This window comes from Oncorhynchus kisutch, linkage group LG11, assembly GCF_002021735.2.
Source record: "Oncorhynchus kisutch isolate 150728-3 linkage group LG11, Okis_V2, whole genome shotgun sequence".
Classification (NCBI taxonomy): domain Eukaryota; kingdom Metazoa; phylum Chordata; class Actinopteri; order Salmoniformes; family Salmonidae; genus Oncorhynchus; species Oncorhynchus kisutch.
Window position 1 is genome coordinate 12096332 of NC_034184.2, and position 21012 is coordinate 12117343.

The window sequence follows — 21012 nt, forward strand, 5'->3', positions numbered from 1 at the left end:
TTATGTTTGGTGGAAAAAAATGGGGATGCTTGCAAGCCGAAGAACACCATCCCATCCGTGAAGCACAGGGGTGGCAGCATCATGTTGTGGAGGTGCTTTGCTGCAGGCGTGACTGGTGCACTTCACAAAATAGATGGCATCATGAGGCGGGAAAATATGTGGATATATTGAAGAAACATTTCAAGACATCAGTCAGAAAGTAAAGCTTGGTCTCAAATGGGTCTTCCAAATTGACAATGACCCCAAGCATACTTCCAAATTTATGGCAAAATGGGTTAAGGACAACAAAGTCAAGGTATTGGAGTGGCCATCACAAAGCCCTGACCTCAGTCCTATAGAAGATTTGTGGGCAGAATTGAAAAAGTGTATGGGAGCAAGGAGGCCTACAAACCTGACTCAGTTACACCAGCTCTGTCAGGAGGAATGGGCCATAATTCACCCAACTTGTTGTGGGAAACTTGTGGAAGGCTACCTGAAACTTTTGACCTAAGTTAAACAATTTAAAGGTAATGCTACCAAATACTAATTGAGTGCATGTAAACTTAAATAAATAAATAAAAGGTTAAATAAATCATTCTCTACCATTTTGACATTTCACATTCTTAAAATAAAGTGGTGATCCTAACTGATCTAAAACATGGAATTTTTACTAGGATTAAATGTCCGGAATTGTGAAAACTGAGTTTAAATGTATTTGGCTAAGGTGTATGTGAACTTCCGACTTCAACTGTATATACGAAATAACGATGAGACAAGATTCTAGAAAACAGTCATGTTTGATGTGAAGCACATTTATGTGACTAAAAATGATTATACACTACTAATCTATCTTGGACAGATGCACATAACATAAAAAGGTAGTAGCATTAACCGAGGATCTTATGCAATTATGCAAGATATTAGTTCTGCGTGTCCAAGATTAATACATTACAGTCAGGTGCCTATCAGACTAGCTCTTGCGAATCCAAGGGTCCATTCTGGCCTTGTGTTCCCACACCAAGCGTTGACAACCGTGCGACCAGCGTACGAAAGTCCTGACGCTCTGCCCACATATAAAAACATGTTACTTGCGATACGGTTTACAAACGTTTTGGAACATTACTTTCAAATCAAAAATAAATATTTTTGGGGTGACAAGGCATCGCTCTTCTTGTTTATCGAAAGAGAGAGAGATCACCTGTTCTAATTAGATATATAGCGTCCCCGAATACCTGTGTGTAACGGAAGAAGGACGTCAGAAAAGTGTTGTAACTGAAAAATACTATTGGCTGCAACTGTGGTAAAACAGTGTACAGTAAGTGGATATTTTGCATTTGTGAAATTATTTTTATGTGATATGTAAGTAGCGGGCCTTATGTTTCTAGAACCGCGATTGAGAATCAAATCACGTTTAGATGGAGTATCCGGCTGTTTTGGCTGCCAGAGACAGTTTACCTCTCTCTGAACAATCTCTTGTGGACAGATGCACAAACACATGGTAGTAGCATCTGACGAAGGACTGTGGGATGCTACGACTAACGAGGAACTTATTCTAGTATGCTTATTTTTCATCACTGATCATTTGGTTAAATCACGATTTCGCAGGCGCTCGCGTCTTTCGAATTTCGGAAGCGGTGGGTACATTTTCGACCACTTGTCCGAAACTGGTTGAGTTTCCGTTTAGAGAGGTGGAGACCTCCTAGTGTCCTTGGTGCATTTTATAACTACATATGCCCCCAGAATTCCATCGAGCATATGATGTGACTTTTTAATTGTGGGTGTCTGAGATTACCTCTGCCAACTACATTGCAGATGCATACCAAATTTTAGAACGCCTGGACAGGTATTTAACATATCAGCTAACCAAATCATATGCCACAGCAATCTGATTCCCGACTGCACAGTCAATGACGTGACACTAAACCATTGGTTGATGCAATGCAACGCCTGCCCTTCTAGTCGGCATGAACTCAACCAACAAAAGGACACAGAGTTTCTAAACCCAGAGGAGCAACATCGTGAGAATTCCATGAACGCTTGCAAACAGACCAAGCAGACCTGGCCGGGGTGAAAAAAATATTCTCTAGTTGTACATTTTCTCAAATTTTAAAGGCACAACCTAAATTCGAGCCAATATTTTATGTATTTGAATATGTTATTACTCCAACCCCGTGAAAGTGACAAACTGACGCGTTTTTTAATGTTCGTCAAATAACGAAATGAGTGACTGATTTGACGGCCGCACATGCGCAGTTTTGACGAGTGACTCCCGTTAAACCCGATGACATGTTTCTGACACGAGTTTAGCTTGACAACGTTGCCATGAAATGGCCTACTCGTGTGATCAGGGATTTCTACTGGAGAAGCAGTTTCTGCCTATCTTGATCCTGTACTGTATTGGATTTTGGACGTTAAAACGAGTAGCTAGCTACAGTATGTGATGTCATTATTCAGAATGACGACAACGTCGTTATCAATGTCCCATTTTTTTTAGTCTTTTGATTCAAATAATTTAATAACAGTTTAATTGTTTGTTAATAAAACATCAAATACATGCCCTACCCACCATGCAATACAAGATTGTCAGTATTCAATTAATTATACGGTCATATTTGCTACCAAAATTCTGATCTGAATTAATGTATGCGCAGAACATTTTATATTGATTAAAATATATAGGATTGTTAAAGGCATCAAATTGATGTAATACATTTTTCAAAACACAAAGCCCATTGGTCAAAACGGCATAAGAGTTCATTTTTGGCGTCTGTGATTGGTGCATTGACACACACCCTCGATAAGTCTCATGTCCCAGTACAGTCACCAGTCAACCACAGATGGAAGAGGGAACCTTATAATAAGTACTCTTTGGTACGTAGCCTACAGTCCCACCCAAACATGGCTGATACAGAGACAGCCGAGGAATCTTCTTCAGGAATTTTGCAAGAAATGTTCACGTCCCCGTTGAATTTGAGTCTGCTTGGCCTCTGCATATTTATTTTACTCAGAATCTTCTGCGGAGACAAGCCTGCAGATATGGGCGAGGTTGAGGAACCTCTGCCTAAACTCAAGAACAGAGATTTCACTTTAGCGGAGCTGCAACCGTACGATGGGCTTCAAAATCGAAGAATTCTCATGGCTGTCAATTCAAAGGTGTTTGATGTAACCACAGGAAAGAAATTATACGGGCCAGGTAAAATAAGTTGTAGGCTATTTACATTGGTTATTTCTGCTCAAAGGAATGGTTGGCGCAACTGTAGCCAAGTGGCTTGCCCAGTAAACTTAATACATACGTGTCTTACTTTGTGTCTATTGAGTATGTGTATAACTAGTACGACCATTCTAAAACGCCACACCCCCTTCTTCTTCCTTAATCATTGCCCGCGATCGAATTTCACAACACGCGAGCTGCAGCCTCGAGAGACCGCTGACGGGCGTAGTTCTTCCTGACGTCGTTATTCCGGGTAATCAGAAACGGAACAACGGAGCCCTCTGGCGGAGGTGCGGCTACTCAAGCTGCAACTGGAGTGTTCAACCGAGTTGGCATGTGCTAACCTCTCACGGAGTTGATTAATCATGCCCTCACTGAAAATATGTAGAAGTTGCATATATTCTCAGTCTGTATAATAGGGTAAACTATTTATCTTATTGATGTTCCTCGCTTTTGAGGTGTGCCTCAGTTCTCTTCATGTCAATTCAGAACAAATAGCTTGAGGTGTAATGTTCAATTCAGCCAGACCAGATAGTTGCACAAAGTAAGGCTTGTTGAGGCCTATTGAAGAGCAATAATAGGCCTACTGGCTGACTCTCATTCCAAGAATTCTTATCTTTCAGTCTCAACATCGAGAATAGAGGGCTTGTTGTTGGGCTATTTTTGAAGCCATCTGATCTTAGAATAGAGCAAGGTATGTCTGTTGGAGGGTGGAAGTTTAACTTTATTTTCACCAAATTTAAGAAACAGTGCATACTTGTTTCATTAACGGGGCAATTTGCAATTGCTACCTCAAATTTTGGACTTTTAAATGCATTATATAAATCCATTGATTGAGATAAAAGTTTGGTTCTTGAAGAATATAATTGATAAATGCCTCATGTGCTTAGTTGTACCCATCAGAACCCCAAATAGAAGCTTGTTTTACTCCAATGTTTGTTGACAAAGTAAGTAAACATGGTTAAAACAGTTTTATATAGTTTTAACATCATGGATGGTCAGTATTTGCATCCATAGCTCTGTCTATGAATTTGAGTGGGGTTACATTTCTCCAGCCTCGTCCTTCTCATTTTTACCAAAACGGGCTGGGTGGGCGTATGCTTTTGTTTCCAATGGCTGATTGCCGCTTTAAATGGTAGTCATCAGCAAATGTATAAACCTTGACAAATAGTTTGTCTATTCACAATCACATTTAAAATGAATCTCTTTGTCTGTGTTGTTCTGCAGTGGGTCCATATGGATTGTTGGCTGGTAAAGATGCCTCCAGGGGCCTAGCCACTTTCTGTCTGGAGAAGGAGGCCCTGAAAGACACCCACGATGACCTCTCGGACCTCAATGCCATGCAACAGGAGAGCCTCAACGAATGGGAGACCCAGTTCACCCGTGAGTTAATGGACAAGTTGGTACAAAACACTTTAGATACTGTATTTTCAACTTCTACCTCAAGCGAAATGGACCTCTTGCAGTCAGCATCACATGCACACACTCCACTCAACAGAATGTAGTGCAAACTGTTGATGCACCTCGTCTGTTTCTGCAGTCTGTTTCTGCTTCAGCCAACACCTCTTTGGTCTGTTGTTTTACTTGACTATGATAGAAGAGTTAGCTACAGCACATTCAGTATGGCACCATACCTGGGCATAATGTCGTGAACACTACTTCGCATCAAATGAACACCTTCAATCAATTACATTGAGTTGTGCTGTGAATTGAAACCCAGACATGGGAGGCAGTCTTTGTAGGCTAAGGCTAGTAATTACAATGTCCTAGAGCTCAGCTGTGGTGTTGTGTGTAGCGAATGTCTCTCAGGAACTCAATGTTCTTTTCTTCTACTTCCTGCCTTTTACAGAAAAGTATGACTATGTTGGCAAACTTCTGAAACCTGGAGAGGAACCCTCTGAGTACACTGATGACGAGGAGGTCAAGGACAAAAATAAGGACTAGAACTCACAAGTGCACACAGGAAATTCAGATGCTTTAATTATTTTGGATAATGTGATGCATATTGGCTTGTGCTGCGGCCATTGAGCGAAATGCTTTCTCCTGGATGGCTTTTGCATTATATCAATGTCATGGACCATCACCTCTTATTCTATGTTCATATGCCACAGACCTTAAAGCCGCAATCAGCAGTTGAAACAATAACAAAGCATTATCAAGCCCCTGTTTAGGTAAAAAAAAAAAAAAACTGGACGCAGCGACTGACCATCCATGATATAAATGTATAGTTTTAACTATGTTTTTAGGCTAAAAGGGGTTTGTTTACATTTACTTTGTTTACACACATTGGAGTAAAATAAGCTTATATGTTGGGTTCTAATGGGGTACGACATTTTAACTATTGAACTAAACTCGTGAGGCATTTGTGTTATATTTGTCAAAAAATAAGGGGTTAATATCATTCAATTATAAGTCCAAAAGTGGATGTTGCAACAGCTGATTGCCCCTTTAATTTACCAAAATGCACCAGATTTTTATGTTCAGGTTACAATAACTTTTGAATACCGTAGTGTTTTTGTAAAAGCAGTATACAGGTAGTATACACCTTTCTTGTATTTCTCTACATGTTTATTTTTTGTATATGGTGATGTTTTGTATGTGATCTTGCCGGACTGTTTCTATATTTTATTGTTCATTTAAAAAACAAACATCTTGGGCTACCTATCAAACAATCTTTTGTGTATAAAACCAGTAGATGACGGTAATACCACGGAGGGGAACCACCAGGCCACCTAATGATGGCTGCCGGTGTGGCCATGAGGTGGGGGTAAGATGGTGGACTGGAAAAAAATGAGAAAATTGGAACATGTTTTCAGTGAATATGGATTGGTGGATCACACAGAACATTTGGAAGAGCTACAGAAGCAAATTGAACGTGACCAGAGTTGGGATGAATTAACTGTGGTGGCAGGTGCGGTGAAGACCGCAGAGTTTGAGCCTCATCATGATGATAAAGATGATTCTAGCCCAGTGGGGATGAGATTTTTGGAGATAATGGATCCTTGCCTTCTGGCAGATGCATATGTGATGTCAGGTTGGGTGGAGAAGAGGTTTGGGAATGTTAGGTCGGTGAAAGTGACTTGAAGTGGAATCATTTCCATTTTTTGCGTTTCTGTCATCCAGAGGGAATATGCACTCCGCGTCACATGACTGAGGACAAGAACTGTGACTTGCTTTCCGCTCTGGAGCAGGGCGCCGCTGAAAGGAGTGATAACTGGAGTGCCGTTAAGTGTTGAGGAGGATCAAATGAAGTTAAAGATTCTCAGTGTCTGTGACGCCCGCCGTTTGGTGTGACGCCGACCCGGTGGAGAGTGGTGAAACTGAGAAGACACTGTCTGCACTACTGAGTTTTTATGCAGAGTTTTTACCAAATAAAGTCAAGTAATGATGCCCGTTATCCAATGAGAGCTTTTGTCCCAAACCCATTACAGTGTTGTAGGTGTCAAGGTTATAGTCATGTTGTAGGAGGGAGATTCCTAGATGTGAGAAGTGTGCAGGAGGAAATGAGACAGGAATGTGTAGTTTCTGTGGAAAAAGTTGTGTATAAACTGTAGGGGTAACCATGGTGCTGGAGATCAGAGGTGTCTGGTGAGCGAAAGGCAGGTTGAGGTTGCCAGGATCAGAGTAGTGCAGAAGGTGTCATATGCTGAGGCAGTGAAGAGAGTAGTAGAGGAAGATGGGTCCAAGGTAAGGGATCCTAAGAGGATCCCTGTGAGTAGGCCAATAGAGAGTGATAGGAATAACGTGCTTCTGTAAGTTTTTTGTTTGTTTTTGCGTTCATTGCCATTGCTGTCAACTTTACCGCAGGAACGGATCATGGATCACAGAGGATAGATGTTGCGGTGGCAGCTGCAGAGATGTACTTGGGTGTACGAGATTTTACTGAAGAAGAGTTACAAGGTGTTTTGAACGATAGTGTCCCGTCCTTCCAGGCTGCTGGCCTTGTGTCGGATCAGCCAAAGTAGTGGAATAGTGGTGTAGGGTTAGTTGGAAGGACAGTTTTTTTTCATAAAGTGTAATGAATTCATACTACAATAGGTGGCTGCATGCATCTATAACATTTGTTTGCGGACCACCATAATATCAAATAAGAAGAAGGCAGAGGTCGGATGGTGCGTTGAGTAAAGTTTATGGAAATTAGTGTAAAACTGTAGCATTGAAGAATGGCGCAAAACGGGTTAAAGTTGTTCATAAAGATAAGACTCGGTTTGATAATGCCTCGTTCTTGTTGGAGTCATTTTTCATAGATGAAAATGTGATTTTGGGAGATCCATTTGCGGTCAAGGAGAGAGTGGAGGGTGTACTGGGAAAGGTGGAGTCAATCAAACTGACCAGGAGTGGTATGGTATTGATTTATTGTATATCACAAGAACAAAAATAAACTGTCTCTGGGAGTTATCAGAGTATGATGTAGAAAGCTTTGATTTTTTTGAACAGGGTGTCATCTCTGGCGTTGTGGTGGAAATTAAGGCTGAAAATCTAAAGCACCACGTTCCACGTACCAGGAGTAGTGGATGCAAGTCCATTGAACCTTATGGCGACCTGTCATTTAATTTTCTGCCTGTTTTGCATGTTATTTTGGCATTAATACGTGTCACAAATAATTTTTAAAACAATGTAAAATACATGTATTGAGTTAATAAAGTTAATGCAAGCTTTCTTAAGGTAGCTCCGAAATACAGGTGTTTCAGCCTAGCTCAGTGCTTTCTGCAGTGGAGGGGCAGCCAGTGGAAAATACAGAGTGTAGGGGTTGGTAATCTTCTCTAGTTGCGCTGTGATTGGCTTAGTGTCCCCATGAGTGACAGAACACTATGTCACAGCATAATCTACAGGGAGAGCTAGAAAGTTCAAGTGCTGCCATATAAACCCAGCAAAAAAACATCCCTTTTTCAGGACCCTGTTTTTCAAAGATAATTCGTAAAAATCTAAATAACTTGACAGATCTTCATTGTAAAGGGTTTAAACACTGTTTCCCATGCTTGTTCAATGAACCATAAACAATTAATGAACATGCACCTGTGGAACGGTTGTTAAGACACTAACAGCTTACAGACAGTATGCAATTAAGGTCACAGTTATGAACATTTAGAACACTAAAGAGACCTTTCTACTGACTCTGAAAAACACCAAAAGGAAGATGCCCCCAGGGTTCCTGCTCATCTGTGTGAACGTGCCTTAGGCATGCTGCAAGGAGGCATGAGGACTGCAGACGTGGCCAGGGCAATAAATTGCAATGTCCATACTGTGAGACGCCTAAGACAGCGCTACAGGGAGATTGTTCTCGCAGTGGCAGACCACGTGTAACAACACCTGCACAGGATCGGTACATCTGAACATCTCACCTGCGGGACAGGTACAGGATGGCAACAACAATAGCCTGAGTTACACCAGGAACGCACAATCCTTCCATCATGTCCGCAATATGCTGAGAGAGACTGGACTCAGGGCTTATAGGCTTGTTTTAAGGCAGGTCCTCACCAGACATCACCAGCAACAACGTTGCCTATGGGCACAAACCCACCGTCGCTGGACCAGACAGGACTGGCAAAAAGTGCTCTTCACTGACGAGTCGCGGTTTTGTCTCACCAGAGAAGATAGTCGGATTCACGTTTATCGTCGAAGGAATGCGTTACACCGAGGCCTGTACTCTGGAGCGGGATCAATTTGGAGGTGGAGGGTCCGTCATGGTCTGGGGCGGTGTGTTACAGCATCATCGGACTGAGCTTGTTGTCATTGCAGGCAATCTCAACGCTGTGCGTTACAGAGAAGACATCCTCCTCCCTCATGTGGTACCCTTCCTGCAGGCTCATCCTGACATGACCCTCCAGCATGACAATGCCACCAGCCATACTTCTCGTTCTGTGCGTGATTTCCTGCAAGACAGGAATGTCAGTGTTCTGCCATGGCCAGCGAAGATCCGGATCTCAATCCCATTGAGCACGCCTGGGACCTGTTGGATCGGAGGGTGAGGGCTAGGGCCATACCCCCCAGAAATGTCTGGGAACTTGCAGGTGCCTTGGTGGAAGAGTGGGGTCACATCTTACAGCAAGAATTGGCAAATCTGGTGCAGTCCATGAGGAGGAGATGCACTGCAGTACTTAATGCAGCTGGTGGCCACACCAGATCCTGACTGTTACTTTTGATTTTGACCTCCCCTTTATTCAGGGACACATTATTACATTTATGTTAGTCACATGTTTGTGGAACTTGTTCAGTTTATGTCTCAGTTGAATCTTATGTTCATACAAATATTTACACATGTTAAATTTGCTGAAAATAAACACAGTTCACAGTTTGAGGATGCTTCTTTTTTTGTTGATTTTATTTACATTAGAAGTGCCCATCCAAGAAGGCTCAAGGTCATTGTCCACAGATAAAATTACTTCAAATCACATTATATCTACCGTAGCTTTCATTGGACTGATCATGTCAACATTATACTTTCAAAATCTTAGCTAGCAAGCTAGACAAGCAGTCATCATCATGAATCACGTTGACAATCTACTAGCAAAACCTTTTTAATCCTTGTCATATGAAGAGAAATTATAGACCAAACGTATCGGTGCTCATTGGCCATTGGATCTAAACATTACACAACAAGTTGGAAATCGCAAATTCAACAATGAGTGGTTTGAAAGGAATCAGTGGCCAACGGCAAGCGTTGCAAAGCAATCACTATTTTGCTTCCCCTGTTATTCGGTGGAGAGTGTGTGTAGTCCAAGTCTGGGTTTTAAGGGTCTCTTTTCCAAGCTTAAAAGGATAAACATTCACACTCAACACTGTGGGCCAGAAAAGGTTGAATACATTGGCCATGCTGTCAATCCAGCATGACTTCTGCCGCGTTCAAAACAACTGGAAAGTCAGAACTGGGAAATGTCAGACTTCAGTGAGTACAAGACAACTGGGAACTTATCTCCAGCTGGGAAAATACATTTTCAACGGTCATCCAACTCGGAATTCCACGTCGGGAACATGGGCCTCTTTCTAGAGCTCCGACCTGAAGATCACTGACGTCATGATTTGACCTTGTTTTTTTCCAGAGTTCACAGTTGTCTTCAAAGCACCATTAATCCAGAGAATGCCAAACTTTGATGACAAAGTTTCATGACAAAATTTTTCCATAAGAAGGAATGCTGCGCCACCTTCCTGTTCAAGTGAGCACAGCACAACGGTGAGTCCAAAAATGTCTTGTATGCTGCTGCATAAATTATGTAATGTTCAAGGGAGATTTGTATACTGTAGCTAAGAAAGTAATACTAAGTGTATGTTGTGTTGTAAGCTTTTAGTAGCCCATGTGCCTCACCCTAATAATTTGGTCCCTTTCCCTCTCATAACTTAGCCTACTGTTCTGACTTGGCGGTGCACATGTAGCCTATAGCCTTTTTTAGAGAAATGTCATCATTGAATACTGTAAGAGCTTTCATTGTCTGCTTATATGCCCCCTTTATTTATCCTACGGTTCTGACTTGGTGTACAGGGAGAATACTGTAAGAACGGCTCATGTTATGAATTATGTCGCTGTACATTTCAAAAATGATGAACAAATAGTTATATTGACTATGTCAGTCTTAGCTCGCTCATTAGTGTCTTTTTCAAAATTACGGTTTGCCTCTTATGTGCTCATCGTTCCCTTATGCCATAGTTTGTACATCTCAATTGTCAATAGAAACCACATTTGTTTAAGCAAGTCAGCCATATTAGCTATGTTTTTTTAAAGGCAGTAAATGAGGCTGAATAAACTGTTTCGCTGTCAGACAAGGTACCCCTGATAGCCAGGTGTAGCGGTGGTAAGGATTCACTCCATACTGCTGAAAAGAAAGCTCTGCTATTGGGACAGCTTTATGTAGGCACCTTTTGTCACCGTTATAGTGCAATTAATGTATTCTTTAGTGTTGTGTTGTGTAGTAGCTTTGCTGGCATGCATCCCCAAAAATCTTTTGGGAGTTTGCCCCACCAAGATTTACATGCTAAAATCGCCACTGGGAAGGAAAGATGAAAGCCTATGGGTGCTATTGCTAATTTATGAAGATTCTCTTCCTAAACATGTAAAGCTGGGGCATATGAGATACGTGGTGAGAGCTTATGTGAACAGACCGTTGCAGTCTCTTAAATGTAAAAAGTGGCAAGTGTGTGCAGATGGAATAAATATGTTGTGGAAGAGTCAGTGGATACACTGTGCTGCAATTGTGGTGGGAACCACGTTCCCGAGTTCCAGGAGTGCCATGTAAGGGTGAAGGTAGTTGAATGAAGTAGCAAGAATCCGGGCTGTCCACCAGGTCTCCTATGCATAGGCAGTGTAAATTGTGGAAGCAAGTGCAAACAGTGGTGTAAAGTATTTAAGTAAAAATACTTTAAAATACTGCTTAAGTAGTTTTTTCGGGTGTCTGTACTTTACTATTTATATTTTTGACAACTTTTCGTCCACTACATTCTTAAAGAAAAGAATGTACTTTTTACTCCATACATTTTCCCTGACACCCAAAAGTACCTCAAATGCTTAGTAGAACAGGGCAATTGGCCAATTCACACACTTATCGAGAGAACATCCCTACTGCTTCTGATCTGCTAGACTCACTAAATACTAATGTTTTGTTTGTAAATCATGTCTGAGTGTTGGAGTGTGCCCTGGCTATTTGTAAAAAATGTAAAAATCAAGAAGGCGTGTGAAATTATTTATACTTTTAATACTGAAGTATATTTCAAACCAAATACTTTTAGACAGTTACTCACGTAGTATTTTACTGGGTGATTTTCACTTTTACTTGAGTCATTTTCTATAAAGGTACTTTTACTCAATTATGACAATTGGGTACCTTTTCAACCACTGCGTGCAAATGCCTTTAAGTTCCTCCGTTTTCACCCCACATGGAAGGTGGCTGCATTGCACCTATAACGTATTGTAATGAAACAGCAGGGAGCAGGTCTCCAACCCTCGACCTTCGCGCCCGAGGTCCGGCGCGCAATCGATTGTGCCGCAAAAACATGCTCGTGCGCCAGGGTCGATTTCAGCGGTTATAAACCCAGGGTCGTTACACTACTCCCTCCTTTGAAAGAGCACGTTCTCGCGCTAGCTTGCGGCTCTACGTCGTACAGGAACGCGCTCACCGGCCAGGCACACGCACTGTCGTGGATGCAAGGTCCGATCACTTCTGACACCAGTGTAATGAAATAGGCAGGGAGCAGGTCTTGAACCCTCGACCTTCTAGCCCGAGGTCCGGCGCGCTATCGACAGTGCCGCAAAAGTATTCTCGTGCTGTAGAGTCGATTTCCACCCAGGGACGTTACAGTTTGTTTGCGGACTGCAATAATACCATAGACGAAGAGGAAGAAAAAAAAACGCCACCACAGTAGAACATATTTGCCACCACCAGTGACGAAAGAACCCAGCCGGTACCCCCAAAAATATAAAAAAATAAAAAAAATAAAGTACTTGTTGTAGTGGGGATCTATTTGACGCCCTTAAGTATTTCCGGAAATAACACATGCAAGGGTAATCTTTACATAACGTTTGTCATTAAAATACTACACATCTTGGAGGTAAGATACTATATTTTCATTGGTGCTATTTGGACACGATTTGTGTGACTGTCATCTGGACCATGCCACCAAATGGTTTAAACTAAATTGACAAGGCGACTAGCTAGCATAGCTAACTTTTCTGTGGTCCATCGCGCTCTTGTACTTTAAATTGTAAATGATTTGCTTTAATATACTTTAGAAATTCATCAAGGTAAAGATTTTACTACTGTGCTGGAGAAAAACTAAATGTAGCTCTCGTTGACGCGCAATATCCAACGCGTGCGCATGGACCAGAGCTAAAAAAGCTAGCTAGGCTGGCGAGTTGTTGACATTATAAATACCTGTTAGCTAACGTTAAGTAACAGTGATAGAGTTATTGTTCGCTAGCATTATTTCTCTTCAATGCCTCTAATATTTTATGCTGTTTACCGCTCGTTTTACAGTGACAACATACCTGCACTCAAGCATGAATGTGAGCCAGGGGACAGTGGGTAGCGACCCGTTAATTCTGGGAACCGCTGGATATGACCACACAGTGCGGTTCTGGCAGGCCCACAGCGGCATCTGCACCAGGACAGTCCAGCACCAAGACTCGGTATCCTTACCTTCACTTGCTTCACGCGAATTTATCAAGACCTTTCTTGCAGATTAAGCCTTCATTTCGTTTCTAGACCAGCTGTTGTTGTAACAACTTAGAAAGTGCTCCAAAGTCTCCAACTCTTGGATAATTTTTTGTGAACATCCCAGTGAGCACAATACTTTTAAAATATGTATTTTGCTCATAGGGATGTTGTTTCACAATGACTATAGCTAGCTACCTTTTAATATGTATGTTGTTGCACAATGATTATAACTAGCAACCTTTAATTATATTCTTAACCAGTACTTTCAGCAAGTGAACTCCGTCAGTTACTCCCGACAGAAGTATGATTGCAGCTGCAGGTTTGTTCAGAAATAAAATATGCAAAACCATACATATAATTATCATAATTAATGTGGGCTTGACTGTGTCTTTTGTTCTGTTCCGAAGGTTACCAACACATCCGTATGTGTGATTTAAATAACTCGGTCACCGGTCATAAACTATGACTGCGTCAGTGGGCTGGATTGCTGGATGTACACAGGAGGAGAGGACTGCATGGCTCGTATCTGGGACCTGAGGAATTGTTGATAATACTGTCTGCCTGCCTGTGGGGCATGTTATGGCATTCTCACCAAGCTGAACATTGCTTTGGTCCAAGGTCAAGGAACCTGCAATGCCAGCGGATCAGGTCAATGCTCCCATCAACTGTGTGTGTGTCTTCATCCCAACCAGGTAAGTCAGTGGCTGCGGTCCAAACACATAAAAGACACACCCTATCCCGTCACTCGTTCAACCTGCGATGATTGTGTTTTCAGCCACCGGTGGCTTGTGGGTGCTTTATATGCTCCACATTCAATTATGAGTGCATGTCTACTTATATTAAATATATAATTATTAATACATGCCTACTGTATGATAGCTAGCAAATTAATTAGCTAACTAACGTTAGCCTGGGTGTGTCTTTTGGACTGCAAAAGTGATTTGATATATGCCACCACTAGAGGGAGCACTGTTACTGGACTGTCAGTGTTGTACTGTTAACTGTTGATAAACACCTAGGCTAATCCTAACTTTCTTTAAACTCTGTCTATTGTATCTAATTGATTCTCAATCGGGCTTGTGCATTTTCCAGGCTGACTTGATCGTGGGGGACCAGAGCGGTGTGATCCTTATCTGGGATCTGAAGACCGATCACAATGAGCAGCTTATTCCTAAACCAGAAGTGTCCATCAACTCGGTCCACATCGACCCTGACGCCACCTACATGGCAGCAGTCAATAGCTCGGTCAGTATGCTTTACAAGTGAATTATGTTATACTGGACTCTACACTCTAATACATAATATACACTGAACATAAATATATATGCAAGGTGTTGGTTTCATGAGCTGAAATTTAAAAAAAAATCCATATGCACAAAAAGCTTATTTCTCTCAAATGTTGTGCCCAATTATGTTTACATCCCTGTTGTGTCATATCAAGAAGCTGATTAAACAGCATAATCATTACACAGGTGCACCTTGTGCTGGGGGACAATAAAAGGCCACTCTAAAATGTGCAGTTTTGTCACACAACACAATGCTACAAATGTCTCAAGTTGAGGGAGCATGCAATTGGCATTCTGACTGCAGGAATATCCACCAGAGCTGTTGTCAGAGAATTGAATATTCATTCCTCTATCATAAGCTGCCTCCAACATCGTTGTAGAGAATTTGGCAGTACATCCAACCAGCCTAACAACCGCAGACCATGTGTAACCACACCAGCCCAGGACCTCCACGCCAGGCTTCTTCATCTGCGGGATCATCTGAGACCAGCCACCCAGACAGCTGATGAAACTGTGGGTTTGCACAAACTGTCCGAAACCGTCTCATCTGCATTGTCATAATCCTTACCAGTGTCTTGACCTGACTGCAGATTGGCGTCGTAACCAACTTCAGTGAGAAAATGCTCACCTTCGATGTCCACTGGCATGCTGGAGAAGTGTGCTCTTCATGGATGAATCCCGGTTTCAACAGTATCGGGCAGATGGCAGACAGCGTGTATGGCGTTGTGTGGGAAAGCGGTTTGCTGATGTCAACGTTGTGAAAAGAGTGCCCCATGTTGGCAGTGGGGTTATAGTATGAGCAGGCATAAACTACGGACAAGAACACAATTGCATTTTATCACAGGCAATTTAAATTCAGAGATACCGTGACGAGATCCCGAGGCCCATATTCATGACATTCATCTGCCTCCACCTCATGTTTCAGCATGATAATGCACGGCCCCATGTTGCAAGGATCTGGACACAATTCCCGGAAGCTGAAAATGTCCCAGTTCTTCCATGGCCTGCATACTCACCATACATGTCACCCAATTAGCATGTTTGGGATTCTCTGGATCGACATGTACGACAACGTGTTCCAGTTCCCGCCAATATCCAGCAACTTCACACAGCCATTGAAGAGGAGTGGGACAAAATTCCACAGGCCACAATCAACAGCCTGATCAACTCTGTGAAGGAGATGTGTCACGCTACACGAGGCAAATGATGGTCACACCAGATATTGACTGGTTTTCTGATCCACTGCCCTACTTTTTTTCTAAAGGTATATCTGACCAACAGATGCATGTCTATATTCCCAGTCATGTGACATCCATAGATTAGGGCCTAATGAATGTATTTCAATTGGCTGATTTCCTTACATGAACTGTAAGTCAGTAAAATCTTTGAAATGTTTCTATTTTTGTTCAGTGTAGTAATTGTGATCTTGCTCCACCTCACAGGGAAACTGTTACGTGTGGAACCTGGCAGGAGGGATGGGTGACGAGGTGACACAGCTCGTCCCCAAAACCAAGATCCCTGCTAATAAGCACTACTCCGGCCGCTGCAAATTCAGACGTGATTCTACGTGAGTACAACACACAGACCTCTTAAGGAATGTGTGCATAATGCATCCTATACTAATCTGTAGTAGTCAGATTTGATTGCACGTCTTGTATAGTACGTTTTCTTTAATGTGACTTAACTGTGTTTTTCCCAACAGGCTGCCGGCGACCTGCTCGGCAGACCAGACGTGTAAGAGGAGGATGTCTAACTACTCTCTGACGGAGTTGAGCATGGAGTAACAACCCTGGTCAGACGTCTCGAGGCTGGATGTGGGACTGTGTTTTCTCTGGAGACTCACGGTACGTTGTGATAGGTCAGTGCTAAGTTGTATTATGGTAATACTATGATCATTACTAAATGAGTTGTGTATTGACACGATCTAGCTCTGTTCCTGGAAAGCTACCATCCTGGAGGTTTTCACTCCAACCCTAATCTAGCGCATCTGATTCTAATTATTAGCTAGTTGATAAACTTAATCAGATTAGTTACAACTGGGGTTTGAGCAAAAAACGTACAGGAGGGTAGCTCTCTAGGGACAGGAAAAACATACAGGAGGGTAGCTCTCCAAGGACAGGGTTCAAGTGAAAACCCACAGGAGGGTAGCTCTCTAGGGACAGGGTTGAAGTGAAAACCCACAGGAGGGTAGCTCTCTAGGGACAGGGTTGAAGTGAAAACCCACAGGAGGGTAGCTCTCTAGGGACAGGGTTGAAGTGAAAACCCACAGGAGGGTAGCTCTCTAGGGACAGGGTTGAAGTGAAAACCCACAGGAGGGTAGCTCTCTAGGGACAGGGTTGAAGTGGAAACCCACAGGAGGGTAGCTCTCTAGGGACAGGGTTGAAGTGAAGACCCACAGGAGGGTAGCTCTCTAGGGACAGGGTTGAAGTGAAAACCCACAGGAGAGTAGCTCTCTAGGGACAGGGTTGAAGTGAAAACCCACAGGAGGGTAGCTGTCTAGGGACAGGGTTGGAGAGACCTAATCTAGAGTGAATGATCGTTTTGCGGTTGAAAGTGACTGACTTCCTTCCTAGCGTGGCTAGATTGACTTAACTGACTTTGGGCAGTTCTGACGTAACGATCAATAAATGTGTGATGTATGTGTTACAGCCTCTTCTGACAACCCGGCACGGCAGTGGTGTGTGGAGACTGGGGAGATTGAGGGAATACAGCGGCCATCAGAAGACAGTGGTGTGTGGAGACTGGGGAGATTAAGAGGGAATACAGCGGCCATCAGAAGGCTGTGGTGTGTGGAGACTGGGGAGATTAAGAGGGAATACAGCGGCCATCAGAAGGCAGTGGTGTGTCTGGGCTGATGAGGAGGAGCTACTCTATAGCGAATAGTAGATAAATATCCACCTGTCTATGTTTGTCTCACAGCTTCTGCTTGCACAAAAGTTGATTATTTATGAGGGGGGGGGGGGGGGGGGGGGGGGGTTATATTTGTCAAAGGGACTACATTCAGGGAGAGAGTGTCATGGCCTTGTTTGTCTTATAGCTTGGGCAAGGAGTTTTGTGATGGGCCACAGCTTGAAGAATGTATTTAAATTCACGAACTTAATCAAAGGTGAAAGGTCTGAAAAGTTAAGTCTTTATAAAATCTGATGGATATCTGGAAAGAGGACTGCATCCCACCAGTGACTGTTCAGGATATAAGAGGGCTGCATCCCACCAGTGACTGTTCAGGATATAAGAGGGCTGTATCCCACCAGTGACTGTTCAAGATATAAGAGGGCTGTATCCCACCAGTGACTGTACAGGATATAACAGGGCTGCATCCCACCAGTGACTGTACAGGATATAACAGGGCTGTATCCCACCAGTGACTGTACAGGATATAACAGGGCTGCATCCCACCAGTGACTGTTCAGGATATAACAGGGCTGCATCCCACCAGTGACTGTACGGGATATAACAGGGCTGTATCCCACCAGTGACTGTACAGGATATAAGGGGGCTGCATCCCACCAGTGACTGTTCAGGATATAACAGGGCTGCATCCCGCCAGTGTCTGTACAGTATATAAGAGGGCTGTATCCCACCAGTGTCTGTACAGGATATAAGAGGGCTGCATACCACCAGTGACTGTTCAGGATATAACAGGGCTGCATCCCACCAGTGACTGTTCAGGATATAAGAGGGCTGTATCCCACCAGTGACTGTTCAGGATATAAGAGGGCTGTATCCCACCAGTGACTGTTCAGGATATAACAGGGCTGCATCCCACCAGTGACTGTTCAGGATATAAGAGGGCTGCATCCCGCCAGTGACTGTTCAGGATATGAGGGCTGCATCCCGCCAGTGACTGTTCAGGATATAACAGGGCTGCATCCCACCAGTGTCTGTTCAGGATATAACAGGGCTGCATCCCACCAGTGACTGTTCAGGATATAACAGGGCTGTATCCCACCAGTGACTGTTCAGGATATAAGAGGGCTGTATCCCACCAGTGACTGTTCAGGATATAACAGGGCTGCATCCCACCAGTGACTGTTCAGGATATAAGAGGGCTGCATCCCGCCAGTGACTGTTCAGGATATGAGGGCTGCATCCCACCAGTGACTGTACAGGATATAACAGGGCTGCATCCCACCAGTGACTGTTCAGGATATAAGAGGGCTGCATCCCACCAGTGACTGTTCAGGATATAACAGGGCTGCATCCCACCAGTGACTGTTCAGGATATAAGAGGGCTGTATCCCACCAGTGTCTGTTCAGGATATAAGAGGGCTGTATCCCACCAGTGTCTGTTCAGGATATAAGAGGGCTGCATCCCAGCAGTGTCTGTTCAGGATATAACAGGGCTGCATCCCAGCAGTGTCTGTTCAGGATATAACAGGGCTGCATCCCACCAGTGTCTGTTCAGGATATGAGGGCTGCATCCCACCAGTGACTGTACAGGATATAACAGGGCTGTATCCCACCAGTGACTGTTCAGGATATAAGAGGGCTGCATCCCACCAGTGTCTGTACAGGATATAACAGGGCTGCATCCCACCAGTGTCTGTTCAGGATATAACGGGTCTGCATCCCACCAATGTCTGTACAGGATATAAGAGGGCTGTATCCCACCAGTGACTGTTCAGGATATAACAGGGCAGCATCCCACCAGTGACTGTTCAGGATATAAGAGGGCTGCATCCCACCAGTGACTGTTCAGGATATAAGAGGGCTGTATCCCACCAGTGTCTGTACAGGATATAACAGGGCTGCATCCCACCAGTGACTGTTCAGGATATAAGAGGGCTGTATCCCACCAGTGACTGTTCAGGATATAAGAGGGCTGTATCCCACCAGTGACTGTACAGGATATAACAGGGCTGCATCCCACCAGTGACTGTACAGGATATAACAGGGCTGTATCCCACCAGTGACTGTACAGGATATAACAGGGCTGCATCCCACCAGTGACTGTTCAGGATATAACAGGGCTGCATCCCACCAGTGACTGTACAGGATATAACAGGGCTGTATCCCACCAGTGACTGTACAGGATATAACAGGGCTGCATCCCACCAGTGACTGTTCAGGATATAACAGGGCTGCATCCCACCAGTGTCTGTACAGGATATAAGAAGGCTGTATCCCACCAGTGTCTGTACAGGATATTAGAGGGCTGCATCCCACCTGTGACTGTTCAGGATATAACAGTGCTGCATCCCACCAGTGACTGTTCAGGATATAAGAGGGCTGTATCCCACCAGTGACTGTTCAGGATATAACAGGGCTGCATCCCACCAGTGACTGTTCAGGATATAACAGGGCTGCATCCCACCAGTGACTGTTCAGGATATGAGGGCTGCATCCCGCCAGTGACTGTTCAGGATATAACAGGGCTGCATCCCACCAGTGACTGTTCAGGATATAAGAGGGCTGCATCCCACCAGTGTCTGTACAGGATATAAGAGGGCTGTATCCCACCAGTGACTGTTCAGGATATAACAGGGCAGCATCCCACCAGTGACTGTTCAGGATATAAGAGGGCTGCATCCCACCAGTGACTGTTCAGGATATAAGAGGGCTGTATCCCACCAGTGTCTGTACAGGATATAACAGGGCTGCATCCCACCAGTGACTGTTCAGGATATAAGAGGGCTGTATCCCACCAGTGACTGTTCAGGATATAAGAGGGCTGTATCCCACCAGTGACTGTACAGGATATAACAGGGCTGCATCCCACCAGTGACTGTACAGGATATAACAGGGCTGTATCCCACCAGTGTCTGTACAGGATATAACAGGGCTGCATCCCACCAGTGACTGTTCAGGATATAAGAGGGCTGTATCCCACCAGTGACTGTTCAGGATATAAGAGGGCTGTATCCCACCAGTGACTGTACAGGATATAACAGGGCTGCATCCCACCAGTGACTGTACAGGATATAACAGGGCTGTATCCCACCAGTGACTGTACAGGATATAACAGGGCTGCATCCCACCAGTGACTGTTCAGGATATAACAGGGCTGCATCCCACCAGTGACTGTACAGGATATAACAGGGCTGTATCCCACCAGTGACTGTACAGGATATAACAGGGCTGCATCCCACCAGTGACTGTTCAGGATATAACAGGGCTGCATCCCACCAGTGTCTGTACAGGATATAAGAAGGCTGTATCCCACCAGTGTCTGTACAGGATATTAGAGGGCTGCATCCCACCTGTGACTGTTCAGGATATAACAGTGCTGCATCCCACCAGTGACTGTTCAGGATATAAGAGGGCTGTATCCCACCAGTGACTGTTCAGGATATAACAGGGCTGCATCCCACCAGTGACTGTTCAGGATATAACAGGGCTGCATCCCACCAGTGACTGTTCAGGATATAAGAGGGCTGCATCCCGCCAGTGACTG

The 21012-nt window shown here is 43.9% G+C and overlaps 1 protein-coding gene and 1 pseudogene across 1 annotated transcript; both read left to right on the forward strand.

Annotated features, from left to right (window-relative positions):
- The first annotated feature begins 2801 nt into the window (after positions 1-2801).
- Positions 2802-7594, forward strand: LOC109900016 (membrane-associated progesterone receptor component 1-like). The gene is made up of 3 exons (XM_020495729.2): positions 2802-3172; positions 4418-4573; positions 5040-7594. The coding sequence occupies exons 1-3, from the start codon at positions 2878-2880 to the stop codon at positions 5132-5134; spliced, it is 546 nt and encodes a 181-aa protein (XP_020351318.1). The 5' UTR covers positions 2802-2877; the 3' UTR covers positions 5135-7594.
- A 4694-nt stretch (positions 7595-12288) lies between these two features.
- LOC109898940 (target of rapamycin complex subunit lst8-like) lies at positions 12289-17277 on the forward strand (annotated as a pseudogene).
- The last annotated feature ends 3735 nt before the right edge of the window (positions 17278-21012 follow it).

Bases quoted from the DNA above. Each gene is read 5' to 3' on its own strand.
- LOC109900016 (XM_020495729.2), top strand. From the start codon at position 2,878: ATGGCTGATACAGAGACAGCCGAGGAATCTTCTTCAGGAATTTTGCAA. The intron at 3,173-4,417 runs GTAAAATAAGTT...GTTGTTCTGCAG, and splicing joins AAAGAAATTATACGGGCCAG to TGGGTCCATATGGATTGTTG. The intron at 4,574-5,039 runs GTGAGTTAATGG...TGCCTTTTACAG, and splicing joins ATGGGAGACCCAGTTCACCC to AAAAGTATGACTATGTTGGC.